This window comes from Alligator mississippiensis, chromosome 3 (assembly GCF_030867095.1).
Source record: "Alligator mississippiensis isolate rAllMis1 chromosome 3, rAllMis1, whole genome shotgun sequence".
NCBI classification, from domain to species: Eukaryota; Metazoa; Chordata; order Crocodylia; family Alligatoridae; genus Alligator; species Alligator mississippiensis.
The window spans coordinates 260,236,919-260,261,456 of NC_081826.1; the positions used below are offsets into that span (position 1 = coordinate 260,236,919).

Below are 24,538 nucleotides of genomic sequence, written 5' to 3' on the forward strand. Positions count from 1 at the left end.
AAAAGTGTCTAAAATACCAACCTTCTGCACAGGGTACAACTATCAAAGCTCTGTCAATAAAAACCGTGTTAGTTAGATGCTGGGCCACACCAACACTCGATGCTTCACGAAACTTAATATAACATACTTTGGAGGAAAAAGCAAGAGGTGCGTTGCTGCAAGACAAAAGGAAAAAACAATTAGTCTTATGAACAAATATGGATTTTATAGTTTTTTTCTTAAAAGTCTTTTTCTAAGCCAACCTATACAGGTTTATAGGAAGATATCTGCAGCAGAAATTAACTAATTTATCCATTTCTTGTCTGTCCACACAGAAAAAATGGTAGCACCTCCTCATTCTTAGCAAGGATCTGGTAAAGGGCTGCCATAATATCTTCCATTAATAAGACTCTAGTGCCTTTACAAATTTACAAAACATTTACCAGTATACTTTAATGTACTAACATAAATAATGTAAAATCAACAGGAGTCTACTTGTCAAATACACAAGATACATTAAATCTTTTTTTCTTATGTAGCCTTTATTCACTTACTCCTAAACACTGTATTCTGTAATTTGCAATGGCTCATCCAGGCATCATCACACATTAATTTACATTTTTCTCTATGTTCTTAATTAGCTAAGCTTATCCATTCTTATTAATAAAGTATGTTCTCCAGTAGCGGCAAAAAATTGGTCTTGGCTCACTGATAGGAAAAAAGGGATCCTTTTGCTGTCTGCATGGTTTACTAACGTATGGGATGACCTTGTTGTGGAAAAACTCACTCAGAGTAGGGAAAAAAGAAAGGAAGATACATATTTATAGGTTAATCAGCATTTCTAAGCAAACGATACTAATCAAGAAGACAAAGCCCAAGTGCTTTAATCTCGACCAGCCAAGCTGGATCTGTGTAGTACTTTATTTACTAATACAATCTTTACTACAAACTTTACTAATACAATTAATAAAATAAAACCATTAAAATAATTTTAAGATAAATGTAATCTAAAAAGTTTATTTGGACAGGGTTTATATCCTTTATTCAATATTTATACTCCTCAGGTGAGAAATAGTAAGTGAGAAATCTTCAAAGACTGAAAACAGGTCTAAAATGAGATATAGCTGGGATCTGAAAGCTGCATTTCAGCAAGACACAGGAGAGCTCATGATTGGTTGCTGATAAGACAACTGGAAATCCAATATATCTAATATCTGATAAATCTAATATATCTGAATATTTCTATGCTGGAATTGCCCTCTCCCCCAGATGAGATATTTTAGGAGTACCTCACTTCCTGAAAATACAGGAGCCAGTTTAGACTGTTCAAGAAATCTCTGGGAGGTTGACTATATCCCCTTAAGGAATCATTCTAGTTGAGAGCTTCTATGGCTTTAATAATTCAATCCATCTTAAGCAGTAGGTTAATATAAACTTAATATGGTATAGTAAGTTATTTCTATTAAGTATATGTAAATATATTCAAAGAAGCCATTGTAATTACCCAGGAGAATTTAAATGGAATCCTTGGGAGGGACTTCCCAGAAAGATAATCACCAGGTACATCTACACATGAACTTTACTGAGTAGACTAATTAGCTCCTCAATAAAGCATCACCGTCAACCTGTGCACCAGTATTAGGGTGCAGTAAACTAATTAACTCCACCATAAGATAGTACTATCTTAAGGCACAGTAATTTGCTACACTGAAATGCACATGTAGACACTGACCAGGGGCATAAATTGCTCCCAGTCAGCCCAGACAACTGGGGGCCTGTGCCTTCTCCACCCTAGATCAAATTGCCGCTGTCCTGGGTGTATGAGTAAACACTGTACGTGGAAGCAGCTTACTCCAGCCCAAACTGCTCCAGAGTTTGTTTCACATTAACATGTAAATGCACTCACCGAGTAACAAAAGTTTAACATTCTAGATTTGGCAGTTCCCCAATCTAAGATATTTGTGATGCAGTGAGCAGTACCTTAAATACATGTGGAAGAGATTGGAAGGATAGGGGAAAAAACTTCTTTCTTCCCTAAAACTTGTATCGTAAAGGCGTTTTCAAACCATTCCTTCAATTCACTGCTTTGCAAAAGAATGCTTTAACATAGAAAATTAAAGCAAAATTTGCACTCCTTTACAAAAGTGTTGCAAGACAATCAGATCTACATACTTTTGCATATTTCACCTGTGGTGTTCAATGTCCTTATGCCCTAAATGTTGTGCATGTCTACTAAAAAAATGTAGTTTCCTCTGAATCCATCTGCTTCCTTTGATTAAAAAACCATGTTCAGGAATCATGTTCCAGCTGATGTGGAGGTATGTCTCTCTCACCCCTCTACTGGACCTATTTGTATCTGTTTTGTTTTTTGTTGTATTCCCTTTATATGAATGAAATCACCATGATGAAGAATAGGTGTCCTGCCCACAAAAGCATTTTCACCAGCTTCGCATTCCAATTTGATTTTCTTCTGCCCCTTTGCAGGTTTCTGTACATCACTGTAATTGTGCTGCCCGTCTTACCAAGGCTTGCTTTATCATCAGGTGATCCTTGAAGTCTTGGTGAGCTAAATCTCACTGCCCTCATCTCTACAAAATTGATGTCTGGCAGTCAAAGTCAGGAAGGCATGGTCTCCCACATTCTGGAGCGCCCCAGCCAACTAAGCTGACACATGCAGTGAGACTTTGGGGTTTTACACTACAAAGGAAATATCCAAATTTGGCAATATTTTCCAGTTGCCACTAAACAACAACCACCCAAAACAGTAGGGATATATTTAACTTTGTATCCTTGATCGGGATTTCCAACCCCTTTAGAAGAATATCTGAACATTTCAATACTCTATAAATATACCTGTCACAATACAGCAACTAGCCCTATTTTTTTAGTGATATTTTCTTTAATTTGTTACACTGGGGACTGAAGCTGTTTTAGATTGTTACCCAAAGACATTGTGGCTATAAGCATGTTGTCTGCAAGGCTTGAAGAGCTGTTAAAGAAGCAAAATACTCTCTTCAAGTTTCTTCTAACATCAAGTCTGTGTAAGTGGAGGCAAGAAAAAAAAATGCCCTTAGCAGCAACTACCATAACTTTTGCCAAGTATGTTACTGCAGGATCAACCTGGACAACTAACTACATCAGTGGACTTGAAAAACTTTAGAACTTGTTGATTGAGTATTTGCTGTTGTCAAGTGCTTCTCAAATCCCCTAAATGCCTTCCTACAACGAGGAAAGGGGAATGAAAATTCTACTTTAGTTTTACATATTTAGTTTAGCCAACACATCCGTGTTTTCTTGGGCTAAGTCTCAATGAAGGTTGCTGCCTTCTTTACCATGGCTTCAAACATGGAGAGAAAAAGTAAGTCCTACTTCTCCAATTCAGAGTTATTGTGATACAATGCCAATTCTTTAGGAAAGAAAGGGAAGCCCAAGAAGAAAATAAAGATCTGGGGGTCACTTTCACCCTTCTGCCTCTCCCCCTCCCCCCAAATTTTAGAGGGGGTGATAAATGGGGGGTTCTTTGGGTAGAGATACGATTACTTTTTAAGTCTTAAATCTAGGAGACCAAGTTCTTAGCTTCAGAAGCTATTCATATTCTGAAATATGACTAAAGAAAATGTGCAAGGAAACATTCAGATCAAAGCCTAGACCAGGGATTCTCAACTGGGATCCCAGGACACTCTGGAGTGCCACCAGATTTTTTTGAAGGGTGCTGCGAAGCATGAGAAAATAAAGAGGTATAGAGACACAAATGCAGAATAAAGGCATTTGTCTTCTGCCTCATCACTGCCCTGCCCCCACTACCTGGTCCCTCTGCAAGAAGGCAAGCACAGTAATAAATGAAAGTTTTGGAGGGATGCCTTGGATCAACAATGGGTGCTTCCAGTCAAACAAGGTTGAGAAGAACTGACCTAAATCTATCTAATTCTTTGCCAAGTAATACATTTACCCATTTACAGCCTTGGTGCATTTCAAGGACAGGCTGAATGAAAGGGTCAACATGCACTATAGTTTTCACCATAAAGGGCACGTCCATTTGAGCATGGACATTTGTTTCCTTGGGGACAAGTAGCAACAGCACACCTGGGAAACACCCATGCCATGTGCACTCTGGCACGTGGCAGGTTACCCTGGGTAGGGTAGGGGAGGCTGAGGCCAGCAACTGTGCCAACTGGCCCCAGCAGCCTTACCTGGGGCCCTGGGGGCCTCTGGGAGCTGCAGCCACAGCAGGAAGCCTGGCTGGCAGCTAGAGTGTGGTTCCAGCTGACAAGGCCCCGAGGCGGCGCATGCTGCTGCTATGCTTAATGCCCTGTTTTTTGACATTTTTTTTTTTTTTTTTTACCCTGGGATTACCCGGGGTCAATCCCTCCCCACCCCCATGCTGCAAAGTAGCAGCACAAGGAATGCCTGCATGTACAGTGTGTGGTGCTGCAGATGGGTGTGTGGTGCCACATACCACACATCTGCATTCATCTGGACATTCCAAAGTTTCTAGAAGGATGACACAATTGGCCAAATCTCAAAAGCTAAAAATGATTTAAAAGAATTTGCAGTGTTGTCTCAGAAGAAATCTCAGCAGCTGAAAGAGGGATGCAGAAGTTCTTAAAGGACATCGGAAACTCTGAGCCACTATCTATTAACACTAGGCAAGAGCTCTTATTCCAGTTTCCGTGGACAACTTCACATAGGGAATGGCTCTTGGCCTTTGGTTTGTTCCACCATTATCAGGTGAAAAGAAACAGAGAAGGAGTCTAGTGGCTGGTTCCACTCAGGAAGTAAAGCCCCTGGAGCAATTTTGTTCCCCTAAAATAGAGGAGAGAGCTGCTCAAAGGCTACAACAAAATCAGTTTTTAATAGGAGAGATATCAAATAACACAGCAGTACTAGCTGCTGCTCTGTACGAAACAGGTCTTTTGTTTTCAGCAATGTAATGACCAGGGATCCAGGTTTTCCACTTCCCACGGGAAAACAGAAAACCATGGATTTTACCCTTTACTGGAGGAAAATGCTGATTTCTCATTTTACTGGAGAAACCTGCATACTTTGCAGTTTTGTAAAAAGCACTCTGCAGGCTGGCAGAGTTCCAGCCTGCAAGGGGCTGGGAGGGAGTGAGAGGCGGGTGGTAAGGCAGGGGTCTCCAGCTGACTTCCTGCCCAATGATCTCTGCGAGGTCTCTTCCAGCCTTAATGTCATAGTTTCATAGTAGTTAGGGGTCAGAAGGGACCTGAATAGATCATCTAGTCTAACCCCCCACCACTGGTTAGAGCACATGCTGGGATCACATGACCCCAGACAGGTGTTCATCCAACATCTTTCTGAATTTACCCAAGGTAGGAGCAAGGACCACTTCCCTAGGAAGTTGGTTCCAGATCCTAGCCACCCTAACAGTGAAATAGTGCCTCCTAATCTCTAACCTGAACCTATTCTCTAGCAGCTTCTGGCCATTGTTCCTCATCACCCCAGGTGCTCCTGGGGGGAATAGGACTCTTCCTATTTGCTGTTGATCTCCCCTAACGAGTTTGTAAGCAGCCATCAAATCCCCCCTCAGCCTCCGCTTGCTGAGGCTGAACAGGTTCAGGTCCCTCAGCCTCTCCTCATAGGGGCTGCCCTGTTGCCCTCCAACCAAGCGAGTGGCCGTCCTCTGAATCCTCTCAAGACAGGCCACATCCTTCTTAAAGTGCGGTGCCCAGAACTGGACGCAGTACTCCAGTTGAGGCTGGACCAACGTCATGTAGAGGGGGAGTATCACCTCGCTGGACCGGCTTGAGATGCATCTTTAGATGCACGACAAGCTGCGACTGGCTTTGCTGGCTGAGGTCTGGTATTGGCGGCTCATGTTCATCTTGGAGTCAATAATGACTCCAAGACCCCTTTCCGCCTCTGTGCTCACAAGGGGGGAGCTCCCCAGCTTGTATGTATGCTGTAGATTCCTTCTCCCCAGGTGCAGCACCCTGCATTTATCTACATTGAACCCCATCCTATTACCATCCACCCACTTCTGTAGTCTAAGTTTAATTGCAGCCTCTCTCTCCCTTCGAGCGTGCCTACCTCTCCCCACATCTTGGTGTCATCAGCAAACTTGGACAACGTGTTTTCCACCCCTTTGTCCAAGTCGCTGATGAAGATGTTGAACAGTGTAGGCCCCAGGACCAAGCCCTGGGGGACCCCACTGTTCACATCCCGCCAGGTCGAATACGACCCATCCACCACCACTCTCTGGGTACGCCCCATCAGCCAATTTTTGACCCATCCAACTGTGTAAGCATCAATGCCACAGTCACTGAGTTTGTTAATGAGAATGGGGTGAGAGACAGTATCAAAGGCCTTCTTAAAGTTCAGAAAGACCACGTCCACGGTGACACCATCATCCAGAGATTTAGTTACCTGGTCATAAAAGGCCATCGGGTTGGTCTGGCAGGACCTGCCTTTGATGAACCCATGTTCATTCCCCTGGGCATGATCTCCCCTGCTGGCCCCTCACAGATGTGCTCCTTGATAATTTTTTCAAGGATTTTCCCCAAGACCAATGTGAGGCTTATGGGCCTATAGTTTCCTGGGTCCTCCTTCCTCTCTTTCTTATAGATGGGGACCACATTAGCTAGTTCCAATCTCCGGGCACCTGGCCCGTAGACCACAATCGCTCATACAGCCGGGCCAGGGGCACAGCAATGACCCCCACCAGCTCCCTCAACACCCATGGGTGGAGGGCATCAGGGCCTGCAGATTTAAAAACATCCAGCCCTTCCAGAAGATCCCTGACTACTTCTGCACAGAACCGAGGTCTGGCAGTACTATCCTCAAGATTGCCCCTACCTGTGGTAGGAGAGCTGTCCTGTTCCCTGTCCAAGAAAACAGAGGCAAAGAACTTGTTAAAGATTTCGGCTTTCTCATCTGGCGTAGCCACAAGATTACCATTTGAGTCTAACAAGAGCCCTACATTACCTGGTGCCTGCTTCTTACTCCCAATGTATTTGAAGAAGGACTTTTTGTTGTCCTTAATCCTGGTCACTAGCCTGAGCTCCACCCCCACCTTGACCTTCCTAATGGCCATCCTACACTCACAGGCCAAGGAGGAGTATTCCTCCTTGGTGATAGCCCCTCTCTTCCACCAGGTGTACGCCTCCCTTTTGGCCCTCTGGCATTCTCGAATGCCTTTGCTGAGCCACGGGGGTTTCAGAGCACTCTTACCCCGCTTCTTTCTCTCAGGGACTGTCACACTCTGAGCCTGGAGGATCGTCCCCTTACGGTACGACCATCCCTCATGGATTCCCGGTTTATCAGGAGTCTATGAAATCTATGTCTATGAAATCTATGTGCATGTACATGCAGATGGCCACCAGGCAGCCTGGAGAACAGCTCCCATAGGTAAGTTGAGGGGGGGGGAAAAAAAAAAATCAAGGCCCCTAAAGGGAGGGAGGGAGGGAGTTGGGCAGGGCTGGGGCTGCCGCCCAGCTGGGCAGTGAATGGGGCTTGGGGCCACAATGCATGGCTGCAACGTGCAGTTGCAGGGCCCCAGCAGGGAGCAGGACAGGGCCATGGGCAGCTTGTCCAGGGGGCAGGGGAAGGCTGGCTCCCCACTGCTGCGTGCCCCCCTGATCTGTGTATGGGGCAGGGGCAGGTTGCCTACTGCAGGCTTGGGCTCCCACCCTGCTGCCCTCCCTTAGGGCTTCCCCAGCTCAGTGGGCATAACCTGGTACTCCAGGGCAGAGAGGGGTCATGCGGGGATCCCCTTGCTACTGCAAGCTCCGTGCTGGCCTGGTAACACATCCCCTGTGCACATGACAGCAGCAACGCAGGGGGTGTACCCCTCAATGCTGCAGCGTAGGCAGGGGACACCTAACCAAGGAAGCATGGAGATCCCCACACAACCCCACAGCAGGCAGCCTGCCCCTGCCCCGCGCACAGATCTGGATGGCACAGGTTCCACCTCCCCCCCCTAAGCCCACAGCAGGCAGGCAACAGGAAGCTGGGGAGGAGCCAGGCTTCGCTCCACTGCAGCAGCTGCTGTCTTCTGCCAGGGGTAGGGGGCTGTGAACCTGAGTTTCATAGATATTAGGGCTTGAAGGGACCTCAACAGATCATCGAGTCCAGCCCCCTGCCCCAGGGGCAGGAAGTCAGCTGGGGTCATAGGATCCCAGCAAGATAAACATCCAAATTTCTCTTCAATGTGTTCAAAGTAGGTGCTTGAACCACCTCTGATGGCACACTATTCCAGACTTTGGGGGCTTAGATAGTAAAGAAGTTCTTCCTTATATCCAGCCTGAAACGGTCTTGGAGGAGTTTATAACTGTTCGACCATGTCATCCCTTGGGGCGCTCTGGTGAACAAATGTTCCCCCAGATCCTGGTGAACACCCCTGATAAATTTTTGGGGGACATCTGATCGCCCCTGAGCCTGTGCTTTTCCAGGCTGAAGAATCCCACAGTTCTCAGCCTCTCGTCATAAGGTTTGTTTTCCTGACCTCTGATCATGCGCATGGCTCTTCTCTGGACCCTCTCAAGCTTCTCCACATCCTTTTTGAATTGTGGAGCCCAAAACCGGACACAGTACTCCAGCTGCAGCCTCACCAAGGCCGAGTACAACGGGAGAATGACGTCCTGGGATTTCCTTGAGAAGTATCTATGGATGCAAGCAAACATTTTGCTCACTTTACTAGCTGCAGCATCTCATTGGAGGCTCATGTTCATCTTGTGTTCAATCATGACCCCCAAGTCCCTTTCATCCGTAGTGCTAGTCAGTGTAGCACTGCCGAGCCTATAAGCATGCTGCAGCTTTTTCCTCCCAAGGTGAAGAACCTTGCATTTTTCGGTGTGAAACACCATCAGGTTCTCATCCGCCCATTTCATGATCCTGACAAGGTCAGCCTGGATGCCCTCCTGTCCTCAGGTGTGGATGCTTTACCCCAGAGTTTGGTATCATCGGCAAACTTGGCCAGTCCGCTTCTGATACCAATGTCTACATCGTTAATGAGAATGTTGAAGAAAACAGGTCCAAGAACAGAGCCTTAAGGGACCCCACTGGTCACAGGGCACCACGACAACTGACTTCTGTCAACCACCATCCTCTGGGTTCGACCACAGAGCCAATTCCCCAGCCAGCGGATTGTGGTGGACCCAAGGCCGCAGTTAGCCAGTTTTGCCAAAAGGTGATCGTGGGATACCAGATTGATGTCGTATATCTTGACTTTAAAAAAGCCTTCGATCTATTCCCCCTTGTCTAGGTGATAGGTCACCGGGTCATAAAAGGAAATGAGATTTGTCAAGCAAGACCTACCTGCAACAAACCCGTACTGGCTATCCATCAGGATGTTGCCATCGGCCAGTCTGTTAAGAATGGCCTGTTTAATAAACTTTTCTAAGACCATCCCCGGGATAGAGGTCAGGCCGATGGGCCTGTAGTTTGCTGGATCCACTTTCCTCCCTTTCTTGAGTTCTTAGCCCCATAGCTCCGGCAGCTGGGGGCCCCCCTCTGGCAGGGCTGGGGTTGGCAGGGGGATATGGGTGGGAAGCAAGGGGCACCAGCAGGTCCAGGGGGCTGGAAGGGGGACCATCAGGGCTGGGAGGTCTACGTGGGGGGGTAGAATGGGGATCCTTTAATTTTAATCATGGATTTGGGGATTATCAGAGAAACTGCAGGGTTTTTTTTAAATCAGGGAAAACCGGGATCCCTGTTAAGGACAGAAGAGCTGTAAACCCTTGAGTTCTGTAGACAGATATGAGCCGTCCACAGTATTGGCAGAAAAGGTAGAGCAGGGCTTAGCAATATACAGCCCATGGGCCAGAAGAAGTCCAATCCAGCATGGAGGAATCAGTCTCATGGAGAGGTAGTGCACCACCCCTCTGCTCCACAGCACTCCTTTCTGCTGTACAGCCAGCTACTCTGCAGTGTCTGAGCTTATGCCTCCTGCAGAGGGACGGGAAATCTGGCAACCAGCTACTCCAGGATTGGGGGATGGGACGGAGTTGCAGCCCTTACCAGCAAAAGGCTGCCCTGATCTAGTGGTACAAAACCCGTGCATGTAGGGCAGCCATGCAGGGGATTGGCTTCTACCAGAGGGAACAAATGAGAAGAATTTGCATGCTTCCAGAAGTATGATGTGGGAGTCGACTGCAAAGAAACAGCTTGCTACTGGTGCTAGCTTTATACCACCCATCATCAACACAGAGAAGCCTTGGGGTTGCTTTACATGGTAAAAGTATAACTGCAGTGTAAGGAAACTCTAGCATTCAAGACTTCCCTCAGCTGTACCCCACACATACTCCCTAGATAGGAAAGTCAGGAATATGGTGGCACACAGCCAGTTATGCTGCCTCTACAGAATGAAGAAATTCTCTCTCAGCCAGGGAAGGAGTAACTGGCAAAGCCTGCCCACTTCACAATGCTTCAACAGCACTGAAATGTGGCTTTAACACAGCAGTGAATGTAATATAATTATATAACGGTGGTTTTGCGCCAAGAATGGGAAAAAAATTAAAAGGTACTTATAAAAGTAGTAAAGAGAAATTCCCTTCACGCCCTTAATTATTTATTGATGCTGGGTTAAAACTTAACTCCTTTCAATCAGTTCACAGCACTATACAGGACAACAGTTATAGATCCATTTTTCTTTCTTTTTTTTTTTAATCCTACAATGTCCCATAAAATAAATGGAATCCTAACAGAAGATCATCAAAATCAATGCTGAAGGAACAGCACTGTAATTATGACAGATATAGATATTTTATGTGGCAATATTTTAAGGGGTAGATTAAATATGATGGAATGCAGAAGTTTATGAGAAAAAAGTATAACGAGCACAGTGACATAATTTTGGGATTTACTCAGTGTCTAGCGCAGGGGCGGGCAGTTATTTAAGGTGGAGGGCCACTTACAGAGTTTTAGCAAGCCGTCAAGGGCCACATGGGTAGCCCCACCCCTTGAAAGGTGCCCCGCCCCCTGGTCACCGTCTTGGGACTATAAATCCTGCCCCTTAACCCCTGACCTTTGCCACCAGAAGTTCCTCCCTTTGCCCCCAGAAGTACTCCATTCAGCAAGGATGTTTGCAATCTGGGAACCAGAAAAATACCAAACTATAGTCTAAAAATCAAACATCTACTACAACATTTAATAATTTGATTTCAAAAATATTTTTGTCCTGATTTACATGCATTTGTGTAGTATATATAGAAGTGATTGTATAATAGCTTAAAATGAAGTCTTATACTTGTACATTGTAGGGAGATGTGGGGGGAATGGGTGGGTGGCTATAGGTATGCATGTATTTGGGGGAGGTTGTGGGTATGTGTGAGGGGGTTTGTCAGGGTGAATAGGTGTCGGGGGTGTGGGTGTGTATGGGGTTGGGGGTTGCGAGTGTTTATGTGGGGTAAGGGAACATATGGGTTTGTGGGGTGCTGTGAGCATGTGGGGGGAGGGTGGCTGGGGTGTATGGGGGTGCATGTATGGACGGCAGCGCAAGGGAAGGTGTGGGTATGTGTGTGTGGTGGGGCTTGTGGGACTTGCCCTACAAACAGACACACACACTGTCTCTCTCTCTCCCCCACCCTCATTGCCCACAGCCCCCACTGTGGCAGGTAGAGCCTCTGCCAGTGCTCCTCCAAGCCCAGGCTCTATGCTTCTGGCACCCAGCACTGGCCCAGTCCTCCTGCCCACTGCCACTTCCCCCTCCCATATGCCACCACTGCCCTTCTCCTGCCACTTCCCTACCTTTCCCCCCGGTGCCGTTACTTCCCCATCCCCCCACTTTCTGCTCCAGCACCACACCCCGGACCACAGGACGCAGCAGGAGCCAGCCCAGCTCAGCCAGCACTGCATGGAACCAGCCAAGAATCACAGGGACCAAGCCAGCTCCTGCACAGCCCTGGCCATGCAGCCAGGAACTGTGTAATGCCAGAGCAGCTGGCAGGCGGGAAATGGAGAGAAGCAGTGGCAGGCAGGAAAGCAGGGAAATGGAGGTGGCAGGCAGGGGGTAAGTGGCAGCGAGCCGGTAGGAGTACGGGACCCAGGCCCGTGTCCCAGGTCCAGGTCAGCAGAAGAGCAGGGCCCACACTGGCAGCGGCTCTATGGAGCCAGGCTGGGCTGCACTATCAGGGAAAGGAAAGAGCCAGCTGGCTCCATTTGAGCTACTGCCATCCTAGGCCACACCCTCCTGCCACTCCTGGCCCCAGGACACCAGCATGGGCCCTACACTCCTGTCCAGATGTCATCACGTTCATGCCCACCTGCCCACGCGTTGCTACTCACCCCCCCGCCTGCTGCTGCCATTTCCCCACTTTCCTGCCCCCGCTGCCGCTTCTCCCCACTCTCCTGCCTGCCTGCCAGCCACTCTGGCACCATGTGGTTCCCGGCTGCGTGGCCAGGACCACAGGACTCAGCAGGAGTCAGCCCAGCCCAGACTGGCCTCAAGGACTGGGGTGATCATCCACAGTCCTTCCCTGCCTCCCTCCTCCATGTTTTTAGCTGAATTTCCCTTTCTGGTGGAGGGAGGCAGGGAACAGCCCCCGGGTCGCCAGACCAGAAGCTTCTGCTAGGCAGAGGCTTCCAATTGTGGTTGACGTGGGGAAAAAAGCAGAGCTCTTCAATGAGTTCTTCGCTTCAGTATTTCTATGTACCAACCAAGCCAATTCCCCCACCTCAATCATTGACGGATGTCCACGTGGCACCAGTCCGCCTATGGTTAGTTCTGAAATAGTTAAGGAGCTCCTGGAAGAGCTGGATGGGTACAAGTCAGCAGGCCCAGATAACCTCCATCCACGGCTGCTGAAAGAACTGGCCAGTGTCATAGCTGAGCCACTGGCACAGCTGTTCGAGCACTCGTGGTGCTCTGGCCAGGTCCCTGAGAACTGGAGAAGGGCCAATGTGGTGCCCATTTTCAAGAAAGGGAGAAGGGATGAGCCAGGTAACTTCAGGCCTGTCAGTCTTAGCTCTATTGCTAGGAAAATGCTAGAAAAAATAATCAAAGAACACATTTGTGCAGGCCCAGCAGGGAAAACAAAGCTGAGGGGAAACCAGCACAGGTTTGTCACAGGTAGATCCTGCCTGACAAATCTTGTAGCCTTCTATGACCAGGTCACACACTGCCTGGATGCGGGAGCCGAGGCCAATGTCATCTTCCTGGACTTCAGGAAGGCCTTCGACACAGTTTCGCACCCTAACCTCACTGGGAAGCTAGCAGACTGTGGAGTGGTTGCCAACTGGCTTAGGGACCGCACCCAGAGAGTGGTGGTGGATGGTTCCTTCTTGGCCTGGAGGGAGGTGGGCAGTGGGGTCCTGCAGGGTTCGGTCCTCGAACCAATATTATTCAATATCTTCATCAGCAATTTGGACGAGGGTGTGGAGAGCACCCTCTCCAAGTTTGCAGATGATACCAAGTTATGGGGCGAAGTTAGTACACCAGAGGGCAGGGAGCAGATTCAGGCCGACCTGGACAGGTTGGATCAATGGGCAGAGAGAAATAGGATGCAATTTAATAAAGATAAATGTAAGGTACTCCACCTGGGAAGGAGGAACCCTCAGCACACCTATAGGTTGGGGAGTGTCCTTCTCAGCAGCTCGGAGGCAGAGAGGGATCTTGGAGTCATAACTGACTCCAAGATGAACATGAGCCGGCAGTGTAATGAGGCCATCAACAAGGCTAATCGCACCCTGTCATGCATTAGCAGGTGCACGACTAATAGATTAAAGGAGGTGATGCTCCCCCTTTATGCGGCACTAGTCAGGCCGCAGTTGGAGTACTGTGTCCAGTTTTGGGCGCCACACTTCAAGAGGAACGCGGGGAATCTGGAGAGGGTCCAGAGGAGGGCCACTTGCATGATTAGTGGCCTTCGTGACAGACCCTACGGGGGGAGGTTGAGAGAGCTGAATCTCTTCAGTCTTCACAAGAGACAGCTGAGGGGAGATCTTGTGGCCGCCTATAAATTTATTAGGGGAGATCAATGGGGAATAGGGGAAGCACTGTTTACTAGGGCGCTCCAGGGAGTGACTAGGAATAACGGGTGTAAACTAGTTGAGAGTGGATTTAGGTTAGATATTAGGAGGAAATTTTTCACAGTAAGGGTGGCCAGCACCTGGAATGGGCTTCCAAGAGAGGTGGTGTTATCACCTAGCTTGGAGGTCTTCAAGAGGAGGCTAGACAGTCACCTGGCTGGGGTCATCTGACCTCGCTCCTGTTTGCTGCCAGGGGCTGGGGGTCAGACATGATGATCCATTGTGGTCCCTTCCAACTCTACAATCTATAAATCTATGAATTGGGGGTTGGGGGTGGGGCAGGGCAGGCCTTGCTGCTGCGACTGCTGGGTACTGCTGCTCCTGGTACTTTGTCATCTTTGGCAGGCAGTCAGGGGCAGATAATAATTAATTTTCTAAATTTTTTAGGGCCCCACAGGCCAGATAGAATGGCCTGGTGGGCCGGATTCAGCCCAAGAGCCACCCCTGGTTTAGGATTTACTAAAGTTTCATTTTGTCACCAACATTTAATCCTGTGAGAAAGACTAATATTTTGATCCTTGACTTCATAAATAGTGCTTTGCTATACTTAAGCTTATTAATGAACATATTTTTACAGGGCACACATTGTATGCCTAATGATAATCAAGTGAAATCTCACTCTGTACCTTCCAATTTAAGAAATCTGCTGGTCTATATTAGGAATTAGAGCTGACAGTATTTACCTTAGGATATGACTACATTACAAATGTAACCAAATTCAAACCTCTGTCCATTATCTCCCTAACCAGAAGTGTCTGTATTTGTGCACAGCTGTGGACAGGTTAAGCACTACTACTGGGGAAACATTCCAATCACTTCCTTTTGAGAGGCAGTCCAATCATTCCTGGAAACAGACCTCTGGTAAGCTCCAGTCAGTTAGAAACACTGCTCTCATCAAACAGTTGCAGGATTGACATTGTAAGGGATTCTACATTCAGATCTGTGAATGGAGATCTCTGTGCATATGAACATGAACCAAATTGCATGATTTGGTTCAAAAATATGTTTGTCATATTTTTACCCTTGTTAGCACTGTAGAGCTGCCAAAGCTAAGAAAGTGATGGATTCTATTCATTCTTGAGCTTTGCTAATAGAACTGGAACTAGTCTCTGAATCAGTTACACATTTGAAAATGCACTGAATGCACCCAATGGAACTCTGCACTATGAGCACTATGACTCTGAGCTTAATTTAACCTAAAGAAACTCTATTATCGGAGAGGATGCAGACAGAGAAGAACCAACCCTGGACTCTCGCAGTGAAGTCTGAGTTTGCAGAAATCATCAAAATATTTTTAACTAGGCATATTTGATATAGAATCAATTAGATAAAATAAACATTAAATCTATGGCATTGCACAGCTGAGAATGAAGTCCTGAAAGACAGCAAGGGACATGAGGAAAGATAGCAAGGGACATGAGGCCATGATTCTAGCAGGACACTCAACTAGGAGTGGGAAGTCTTAGATTTTGGTCCATGTCCCCAAAGCTCTTTACATCTGCTGCGTTACAGTATCACTAGATGCAATGTATAGACAGTGCTGGGAACCCATAGTGGAACCCAAAACTCCCTCCCCCACAGCAATATAACCTGGCTATAAAGACATACTCCCACTGGTGCTCTCTCTTTAGCCCCACGTGACCATTTCAACAGGGACAAGACAACCTGCCCCAACTCTGTGAGTCCTGAAAGGCAGCATTTGAACTCCCTCTCAGAATCTGCGACTCTATTGAACCCAGAACCTGACAGAGGGAAAGTTATATGAAAGGCAGTTAGATAGAAGCATAATTATTGCTTGCCATATTCTAAAAGAATATAGTAAGTTACTCACCTGCACCCAAATGAAAACCTCAAGGAGCTAACAGGGCAGTTAGGTGCACATCTCAATTTCACCTAAGTGCATAAGTGAGTCCTAAAGGTAGAGACCTAATCCAGGGGAGAGGTGTGAATTTAGACACACCTTTCTTATCAGCATTTCAAATTGACTGCCTTAGATGCACCCCAACCTTTTCTCAACATGTTGACCATTGCAAATCCCATTTTAAGCCATTAATTCTTCCCCGCTCACTATGTAGGTAATTTAGCCATCCAACTCAGTTTTCTATCTAAATTACACTTCCAGAACTGAGAGTAAATTAGGTGTGGTGACACTCAATATCCTACATCTAAGTCAGTTTGTGGATCTACCAGTTCTTTTTTTGCCTCCACGCTTTTATTCTAAGCCCTTACTTGTACCATCATCTTAGAAAACACAAGCTTTCTGGAATATGCTACATTATGTATTATGCCTACCACAATGGAGCCATCACTTCCACACTACTAAATATAAATATTTAATACAAATGGAAAAACTCTGGTGCCACTTCACACCATCATTTTTCAGAATGAAACACGCTAAAAAAACCAAAACAACTGAGTAAAATACTCATAATGTAAGTCATTATTCACAACAGACCGTATAATTTCACTTATTTATTAATGCTATCTAGTTGGAGGCCAGATTCAAAAGAATAGTTTTGCATGGTTTCCTTGAGATCACCAAATCTGAGCTTTGGCTCCAGTCAGAGAGGGCTTCTTCTAAAAGTGAGTCCTTAACTGAGAGCACTTAAAATACTCCTGACATAACTGGAATTGGACCCCACCGCCAAAAAAAAAACTAATCTAAAAAAATTCTGCTGCTTATTTTCAGGTGTTACCTGGAAACTGAAAACAGCCTGGTCATCTTCATCTTAAGACAGTTTCGCTTGCTATTTCTCAAGGCTTAGCACAATTTGCTCTGAGCTGAAATGTTACAGCAAACTTTTTAAAACCAGATAAAATAGGCATTCAAATTTTGCCTAATGTGACTCTTAAATACTAATAAAATGCCTCATCTGTACATTAATATCCAGCATTTTAGAACCCTAATCCATTAAATATGCAACCAAAAGCAGAAAAGTAATTTCAGCACCCTGGACCAAATTCCCAGCTGACAGAAATATGCATAAACAAATGCAATTTTCCTAAGAAAATATATAGTACAGTAAAATGCTATTTTATTCTTGGTGGTTGTGTATAGATATTCCAAAACACTTTTCAAATGACCGATATGTTTAAACAGCACCATATTCAAATATTTTAGCTATCAATAACAAGGACGCACTTGTTGTGTCACAACAGAATAACCAAGAGGGAAACCAGACAAGACTTTCAGCTTGTTATACAACAGTCGTTAAAATCTATGACGATTGCCATAGCTTCAATACCATTTGGCACTGAATTGTTTTTATAAGGCTCCAACAAAATACTCTTTAAAACAAAGTTACAATAATATAAAAACGTAACATCTATCTTATAACTCTTCTGACTATTAAATGAATCCTTCAGAGCTGATGATTAAGGACTTTAAATAAAATAAATGACTCTTCGGTGTGGTACTGGATTTCATTGTAATAATGCCACAAAACACTGATTTCCCAGGTTCTGCCACATGTTCCCATTAAAGCTGGAGAGAAACCAGCTATATTATTACACATTTTCAAGCCCTAACTTTATAGCTGTTTGACTCCTTTTATAAGTGGAAAGTCATTTTTATGGTGCGATAATTACTTTGCACATGTGGCCAGCCTAAATTTACTCCATAACTAACCAGAGAACTGTGCAATGTGTGTAAGGCAGGGGTCAGCAATGTTTTGGCTGGAGTGCCAAAAACACCCCCACCTCAACTTGGCGTGCCAGGGGCAGATGACAGGGGAGCTGCCAGGAGCCCAATCCTCATTCCTGGCAGGGGTGCACACGTGCCTCCGGGGAAGATGAGGAGGGAGAGGCCAGGGCTGTGCTTCCCCAGCCCCTTCCCTGCCATGCAGCCCAAGTCGGATGTGCACCTGCTGCCGCCACCAAGTAGGCTGCTCTGCACCTCAGTGTAGCTGTTTACAGCCTGCCCGCCATGTGCTGCAGCTGCCTAGAGCCCAGCAGGTCTGTGGCAGGTAGCTGGGAGGCTATGAAAAGCTGCACTGGTCTCCAGCGCCCTGGCTGGGTCCCGTGGCTGCATACACACCTCAGGATGCATGGCTGGGAGGGGACCTGGAGCAGCACAACCTTGGCCCCTTCTCCACCCTCTGCCCCAAGTGCAGCTGATTGCTACAGAGCCTAGGCTGCTTGCACTGGGACCTGCAGCCTCCTGGCCGCCTGCTGCAAGCAGCCCAGGCTCCATGGCCAGCACCAGCTGCCCAGAGCCCTGCGGGCTGTGGCTTGCTGAGGAAAATGGCCTCGCGTGGCACGTACACGGGGGGAGGAGGGGGGGTGTTGCTGATCCCTGGTGTGATGCGTGACAGGGGCCACCGCAATCTCAAGAGAAAACCTGTTTGCTTGAACACCCCGCGTCCCCTCGGCCGGTGGGTCCCGCACAGGGCCCGGGCCCCGCACGAGCCGCCTGCCGCGTCTCTGCGGTGGGGGGAGGAGCCGGCAGTAGGCCACCATCTTAACGCCGGGCAAAGCTCCTCGGCCCGAGCGGAAGGCGGCCACGTGACCCGGCGCGGAACACCCGGATCCAAGATGGCGGGCGCGGCGTCTCCCTCCGGCCCCTCTAGGCCTCTCCCTCCCGCCCCGCCCCTCTCGCCTCTATGGCTCGGAGGCCGCGCGGCTGCACTCACTCCGGAGGATAGAGGCGCAGCTCCTCGATCTCTCCCAGGAAGCCGAAGAGCGTCCGCATCTGCTCGCTGGTGACCGCCGAAGACAAGTTGGTGACCTGGATGACGGAGGTGGGGCCCAAGGGGAAGCCGAGCGGCACCCCGATCCCGCCGCTGTTCATCATGGCGGCGCCTGTACGACCGCTTCGCTCGCGCTCTGGTCCGCGCAGCTCAGGGGCTGGCTCACCACAGACGGGGGCCGGCTAGAGAGTCTCGGCTCGGGGACGCTCTGGCCTCGGTCTCCCCTGCTCCGCGAGCCGCTTCTCGTGCTCTCCGCCGGGCTGCAGCGGGGGGCTGCCGCCGCGTGCACCGCCGGCCCCGCCCCCTGCCCCGGCGACGTCAGCGCGTCTGCGCGCCGCCCGCCAACCGGCGCCGCCTGCAGGCTCTTGGCGGAGCTTCCCGGACGTGTTCCCCTTAGAGAGAAGCGGGGCTTGGTCCTCCAGCATCCCAGGGTGCTTTGCTCTGCTCTCCCCACAGTGCTGGTGGGGTGGGATTGTTCTGCCTCCTGTATTACCTTATGTTGGAAGCTCGCAAGCATAGGTGGTGGGTGGGGGGGCACGTGCCACCTCTGAGATTGGCCCCCACGGGCTTCTGCAGGTGGTCCCAGGTCCCCCCACTGCAGATGCAGTCACTGCCAACAGCATGGACAGTGGCTGCAGGCGGTCGCCCCCTGCCGCTTGCCACCCCCACCCCACCAACACCAGCACCGCTCAGCCTGCCCTCACCACCAACATGGCTGCAGCCACTTGCGGGTGGTTGCCGTGCCCTCCTGCCCCCGGCCTCCAGGGGCACACATTGTTCATGCTCAAAAATACATTTGCAGAAAAATGACCCTACTGTGAACAAATATGCAAATAAGTCATCTTATTTTCAATTGCTCGCTTAAGTCACCAGTGAGCAAGTGAGAACTGGGTCAAAGTTGAAGCATTTCTTGATCTCTTGATTTTATTAAAAGAAAAAAATGCTGGCAGCAAACCCAGAAGTCATTTAAGACTTCCTGAGTGTGAGTTGGGTTTTTGCGTGTGCTGCATCAGCTAACTGCCTCAAAAATTATGATACATTTTGAACACTTTTACTGATCACCAGGGATCCTGGTTTTCTCTGAAGAAAATGGCAAATTCTCTGATAAAACCCCCCAAATTCAAGATTAAAATGGAATGCCACCCTGTGTGTATCAACTGAACACAATGTTTTATTGATGTGTTTACAATTTTAAGCCAATTTGGAAACCAGCCTACCGGTGCCCCTATCACTATTATAAAATAAATTCTAAATACCTGTACATTTTGGGATTTGATTTGGGGGTTTTTATCATGGGAAATCAGAGCTCCCCCTGCTCCCCTTCACTCACAGAACGCAGGTCCAGGCGCCTCCCAAGCCACAGCCTCACAGCCCTGCTAGTGCCCCTCACTCCCTCCCCACAGCACCCCCCCCCCACCGTGCCAGCCCTGCTGGTGACCCTCACGCCCCCCCGCAACCCCCAGCTCTGCTGGTGTGTGTGCAGTGGCAGGAAGCCAGCCCTAACCACCACCTCCCGGACAAGCTGCCTGCAGTTCCATCCCATTCCCCCTGGGGCCCTGCGAGCCCCAAGCACTGCTCTGCTGGTCAGCCCCAGCCCTGCCCAACTCCCTCCCTTTTGGGGCCTCAACCCCCCTTCCCCCCACCAAACTTATCTGCAGGAGCTGCTCTCCAGGCTGTCTGGTGGCCATGTGTATATACATGTATATGGTGGCCCCCACCTGACCACCCTCCTCCCACTCCCTCCCAGCCCCTTGCAGCCTGGAACCCTGCCAGCCTGCAGAGAGCTCTTTGAAAAAGTGCAAAACCTGTGTGTTTTGCTGTGAAAATGAGAAATCTATATTTTTCTTGGGTAAAGGGGGAAATCTGCATTTTTCTCCATTTTTCTGTGAGAAACAGAAAACCCGGATCCTGCTGATTGTACAGATGTTTCTTCCAGCCTCTACCAAGTAAGTTTTTCTACCAGGAGAACAAGCCCAGGAAATTCTCCCAGATCATTTGAATGTGTGGTATGTACAGCCAAAGTTGGGGAATTACCCTGTAAAACAGTAATACTCAGTCTGTGCTGGCCCAGGCAAGATGAACAACTAGCGCTAACCAAAGAGCTGCCACAACATAACCCAGCAATTCTCAACCCCATGAAACCACACCCTGGAGGGGTATTAAGAGCCTCTTACGCATGCTGTGGGGCACCATGCAGTAGTAGCCCTGTCAGATGTGCAAACACCTACATGTGATTTATAAGTTAAACTAGAGATTTCAAATAGGAATCCAGGGTGTAAAAACTACTCTAACTTATGGTCTGAGTCCTTTGCAACAGAAGAATTACTCTATTGTTTTTTGTCAAAAAACAAGTGACAAGGAAGAACTGGCATTTTCTGAGGGGTGCCTTGAGAATAAAAAGGTCGAGAACCACTGATACATACTTCCCCCAGCCCCCGGCCTCATGAATTGTGGAAAACACAGTCCCATTTGTTAGTTAACATTAGCCTAGCCCAACAGGGACCTATCCTTTCAAAATGATAAGCTGCTTTAGACTTTACTGATTGCAGAAAATACATACTTGATGCCTGCAGTCAAAAAAGTTTATGGTGGCTTAGAAGCTGGGTGCTAAATAACACTACTGGGAATGTTCCATAGGGCTGCATCTTACTGAAAGCTAACGTACAAAGTACATTTAAACATAGAAAGATTCCAGTGAGACAAAATTATTAAACATCGTGTTATTTAGAGACTATCCTGCCCCCATAGATTATGATGGCTATTATGGATGACATTTTGTTAAAAATGTGCTGTTAACTGACAGAAATATGATGGAGTCCTGTCCGTATGAGTATTTAGCCTTGTAAGAACTGATTCCAGCTTAGAAACAAGTATTTCTGTAAATGACAAGCAACAAGCAGATAACAATTAGCTAAGCGGTAGAGGACTGTACATTTGGTGCTAAAAGACCTCAGAGCTAAGCAAAGGTGTGGAATGTTTGCTTTTTGAGTGTGGATAGCTTTAAGGGAGGTGAACTGGGGAATGAATATCAGAGCAAGGTTTAGCAAGCAGAGAGAGCTAGACTGGAAATGATGTGGGTGAGAAAAAGTTGCAAAGCTGTAAGGTTTGTCTGGCAAAGCAAATAGGTCAGGTGCTGTGGGGTGTGGAGAGTGTCCGAGACAATTGTAAGTGGTGTGTAATTTATCCGTCCTGTGAGAATTAAAGTGAGAGTAGGCTGGAGGGTCAGTAAGGATATACTGCAAAGTTTTAAATTAAAGTATCAGTAATCCAGAACATTGCCTGCTGGTGTGTTTGACTCACCACTGGCCTGCAAGTTGTATGCAAGTGTATGGTGGTATACATTTATTTATTTACTAGAGCATTGCCTGTCAAGAATAATGGAGAGGGCGGGGCCGAGCACCGGCATCCATCACCCTGCGCTGCCACCACCTCCCAGGAGCAGGGTGGTGGAGAAGCTTGCATGCAGTGGCTGCTGCTGCCACTGCTCTGGGTCTGGCCACACACCACACCCCCCTCCACTCCATATCCAGCCACGTCCCCCCCCCCCCCGGGTGCGTCCAGCCCTGCACCTCCCAGGAGCAGGGGGGGGACGTGGGGGAAGGGGGGAACTTGCACACAGCGGCAGCCACCACCCACCACCCCATGTTGCTGCCACTCTGTGTTCATCCCTGCTTCATCCCCAGAGCAGCAGAAGTGCAAGTCGGTGGGTGGCGGCGGCAGCCGCCATGTGCAAACTTCCCCAGACATGGGAGACTTGGGGGAACCTTGCACGTGGTGGCCAACACCACCCATTGCCCCGTGCTGCCACTGGTCTGGGGATGAATTGGGGCTGGATGTGGGGGGGAGGGGGGGATGAGGAAGTTTGCACATGGTGGCAGCCACCGCCAAACACCACCCTGCACTGCTGCAGCTCCATGTCCGGCCCTGCTTCATCCCTAGAGTGGCGGCAGCACAGGGCTGTGGGTGGTAGCAGTGGCTACTGTGTACAAGCTTCCCTGGATGCAGCGGGTGAAGCTTGCACACGGTGGCCTCCACTGCCACCCACCACCCCACACTGCCACCTCCCAGGACCTGGGGGATGAGGGGAAGCTTGCCCCGGTATCCCCTCTGTCCCCCTCCACCAGCACCCCATGCCACTGCCACCTCCAAGGAGCAGGGTTGGGGGTGTGCTGTGAGGCCAGCAGCACTGGCCTCGCCCCTCACATCCCCACCATCATGGTGGTGATCCACCATTCGTTCCTGGTGGAGCACTCTGATTGGTTGTTTCAGTAAGCATTGTGATTGGCTGCCGAGACAACCAATTAGAGTGCTCCAAGAGACAAACAGACGGACTAAGCCCTTTATATATATTCTAGACAATTGCCCGTCAAGAATGAAAGCGGGGGGAGGGGGCTGGGATGGAGTGCCACCACCTAACACCCCATGCTGCCACTGTTCTGCCTCTTGGAGGGAGCGGGGTAAGGGAGCCAAGGCCAGCGCTGCCTGCCTCGGCTCCCCACCCTCTATCCAGTCCTCAGCATGGCTTCGGAATCATGGCTGCGCTCTCCCACGCTTGGAGCACTCTGATTGGCTGTTTCTGTTGGCCAGAGCACAAACAAAGCAGTACAGACAGATAGACAGATGTAGGCTTTTATAATATTAGAATAGAATTTATATAGAAAGTATTTTAGATTTACCAGTCTATTTCACCCTATTCAGAAGCCTCAGAGTGGCATAACCAACCATCTTATTTAGCCCAAGCACATTAAGAAATACTTAGTTGGAATACTCAAGGTATTTTTTAAAACATTAGCTAAAATTAACCCCTGCTATAATTTTACTAAGCACAAAAGCATCCCACGAAATGTCACTGTACTGTGACCAGTATCCAATCTATGAGCTACCGTCACCACTGCTACTTAGAATACATTTGTCCCTCCTCCATGTGATTTTGTTCCCTGCTTAGGCTCTAATCACAAGGTGGGCACTTAGCACATCAAAATGGTAAAGCTCATGGAAGAACTCAGAGGAGCCTTCCCTGGAATCATGCTGCTGCTAATAATAATAATAAATAAAAGCCTTGCATTACTTTTGTCCCTCAGACACTACCAGCACCTCTCAGCCACCAAACAAATCAACCAGACACCAGCAAAATTTGTGCATTCAGGTGCTCAAACAACAAAACACAATGTTGCCCGATTCAAAATTTTAAAACTTAAATATGACTTCAAAAGAGTTGTGAAAAACAATAAAAGCAAAAGAATGGCAGACACAGGTAAGTAGAGACTCACTCAGTCACTCTAAGAAGAAGAAACAAGCCGAACTCTGGCCAAATGCTTCAAAGTAAAAAAAAATATTCTAAAAAGTCACCTCCATTATAAAATAAACTGGCATTGTCAAAAGAAAAAATGTTAACTGAGCTAAAGAGGAAGTTGGGGAAAAACAACTAATGTTTAAGTATTTTCTATTAAGTAGAACACAAGTTTCTCCTCTCTCGAGTGAGAGCCCTAATCATCACTGAGCTTAGTGATTTTCAACCAGGGTGCCACAGCACCCTAGGATACCTTGAGATCCCTTCAAGAGTACCATGGGGGGGCCATACAGTGTTAGCTGTGTTAGGTGTGAAAACAGGATTTGCAAGATAAACCCTGAAATTTCAAATAGAAATCCATAGTACTTAAAACATTGTGATCTGTTGTGATCCTGCCGAGTTCTTTGTAACAGAAAAACTACTCTATTACTTTTCTGTAGTCATGAAACAAGTAAAACTAAGACCTGGCATTTTCCAAGGAGTGCCTTAAGTCTAAAAACATTGAGAACCACTGGCTTAGAGTCATGCTACATTCTCTCTTTGCATGTATATTTAAGCATTTCATGCAAACAGCTTCAATAGGACAGGTTCTACTCCC

At 47.9% G+C, this 24,538-nt stretch overlaps 1 protein-coding gene across 2 annotated transcripts in view; it reads right to left on the reverse strand.

Annotated features, from left to right (window-relative positions):
* Nucleotides 1–18,952, reverse strand: part of SREK1 (splicing regulatory glutamic acid and lysine rich protein 1) — a 63,887-nt gene extending 44,935 nt beyond the window's left edge. The window contains exons 1-2 of one of the 2 annotated variants that reach the window (XM_014594094.3): nt 18,594–18,949; nt 22–155 (exon numbers count right to left, since the gene is read on the reverse strand). In XM_014594094.3, the coding sequence (XP_014449580.1) occupies nt 22–155; nt 18,594–18,754 (295 nt within the window). In that variant the 5' untranslated portion in view covers nt 18,755–18,949. Of the gene's footprint in view, nt 1–21; nt 156–18,593 lie in introns of both variants that reach the window. The other variant, XM_019495983.2, reaches the window with a different exon arrangement.
* Between the last annotated feature and the right edge of the window lie 5,586 nt (nt 18,953–24,538).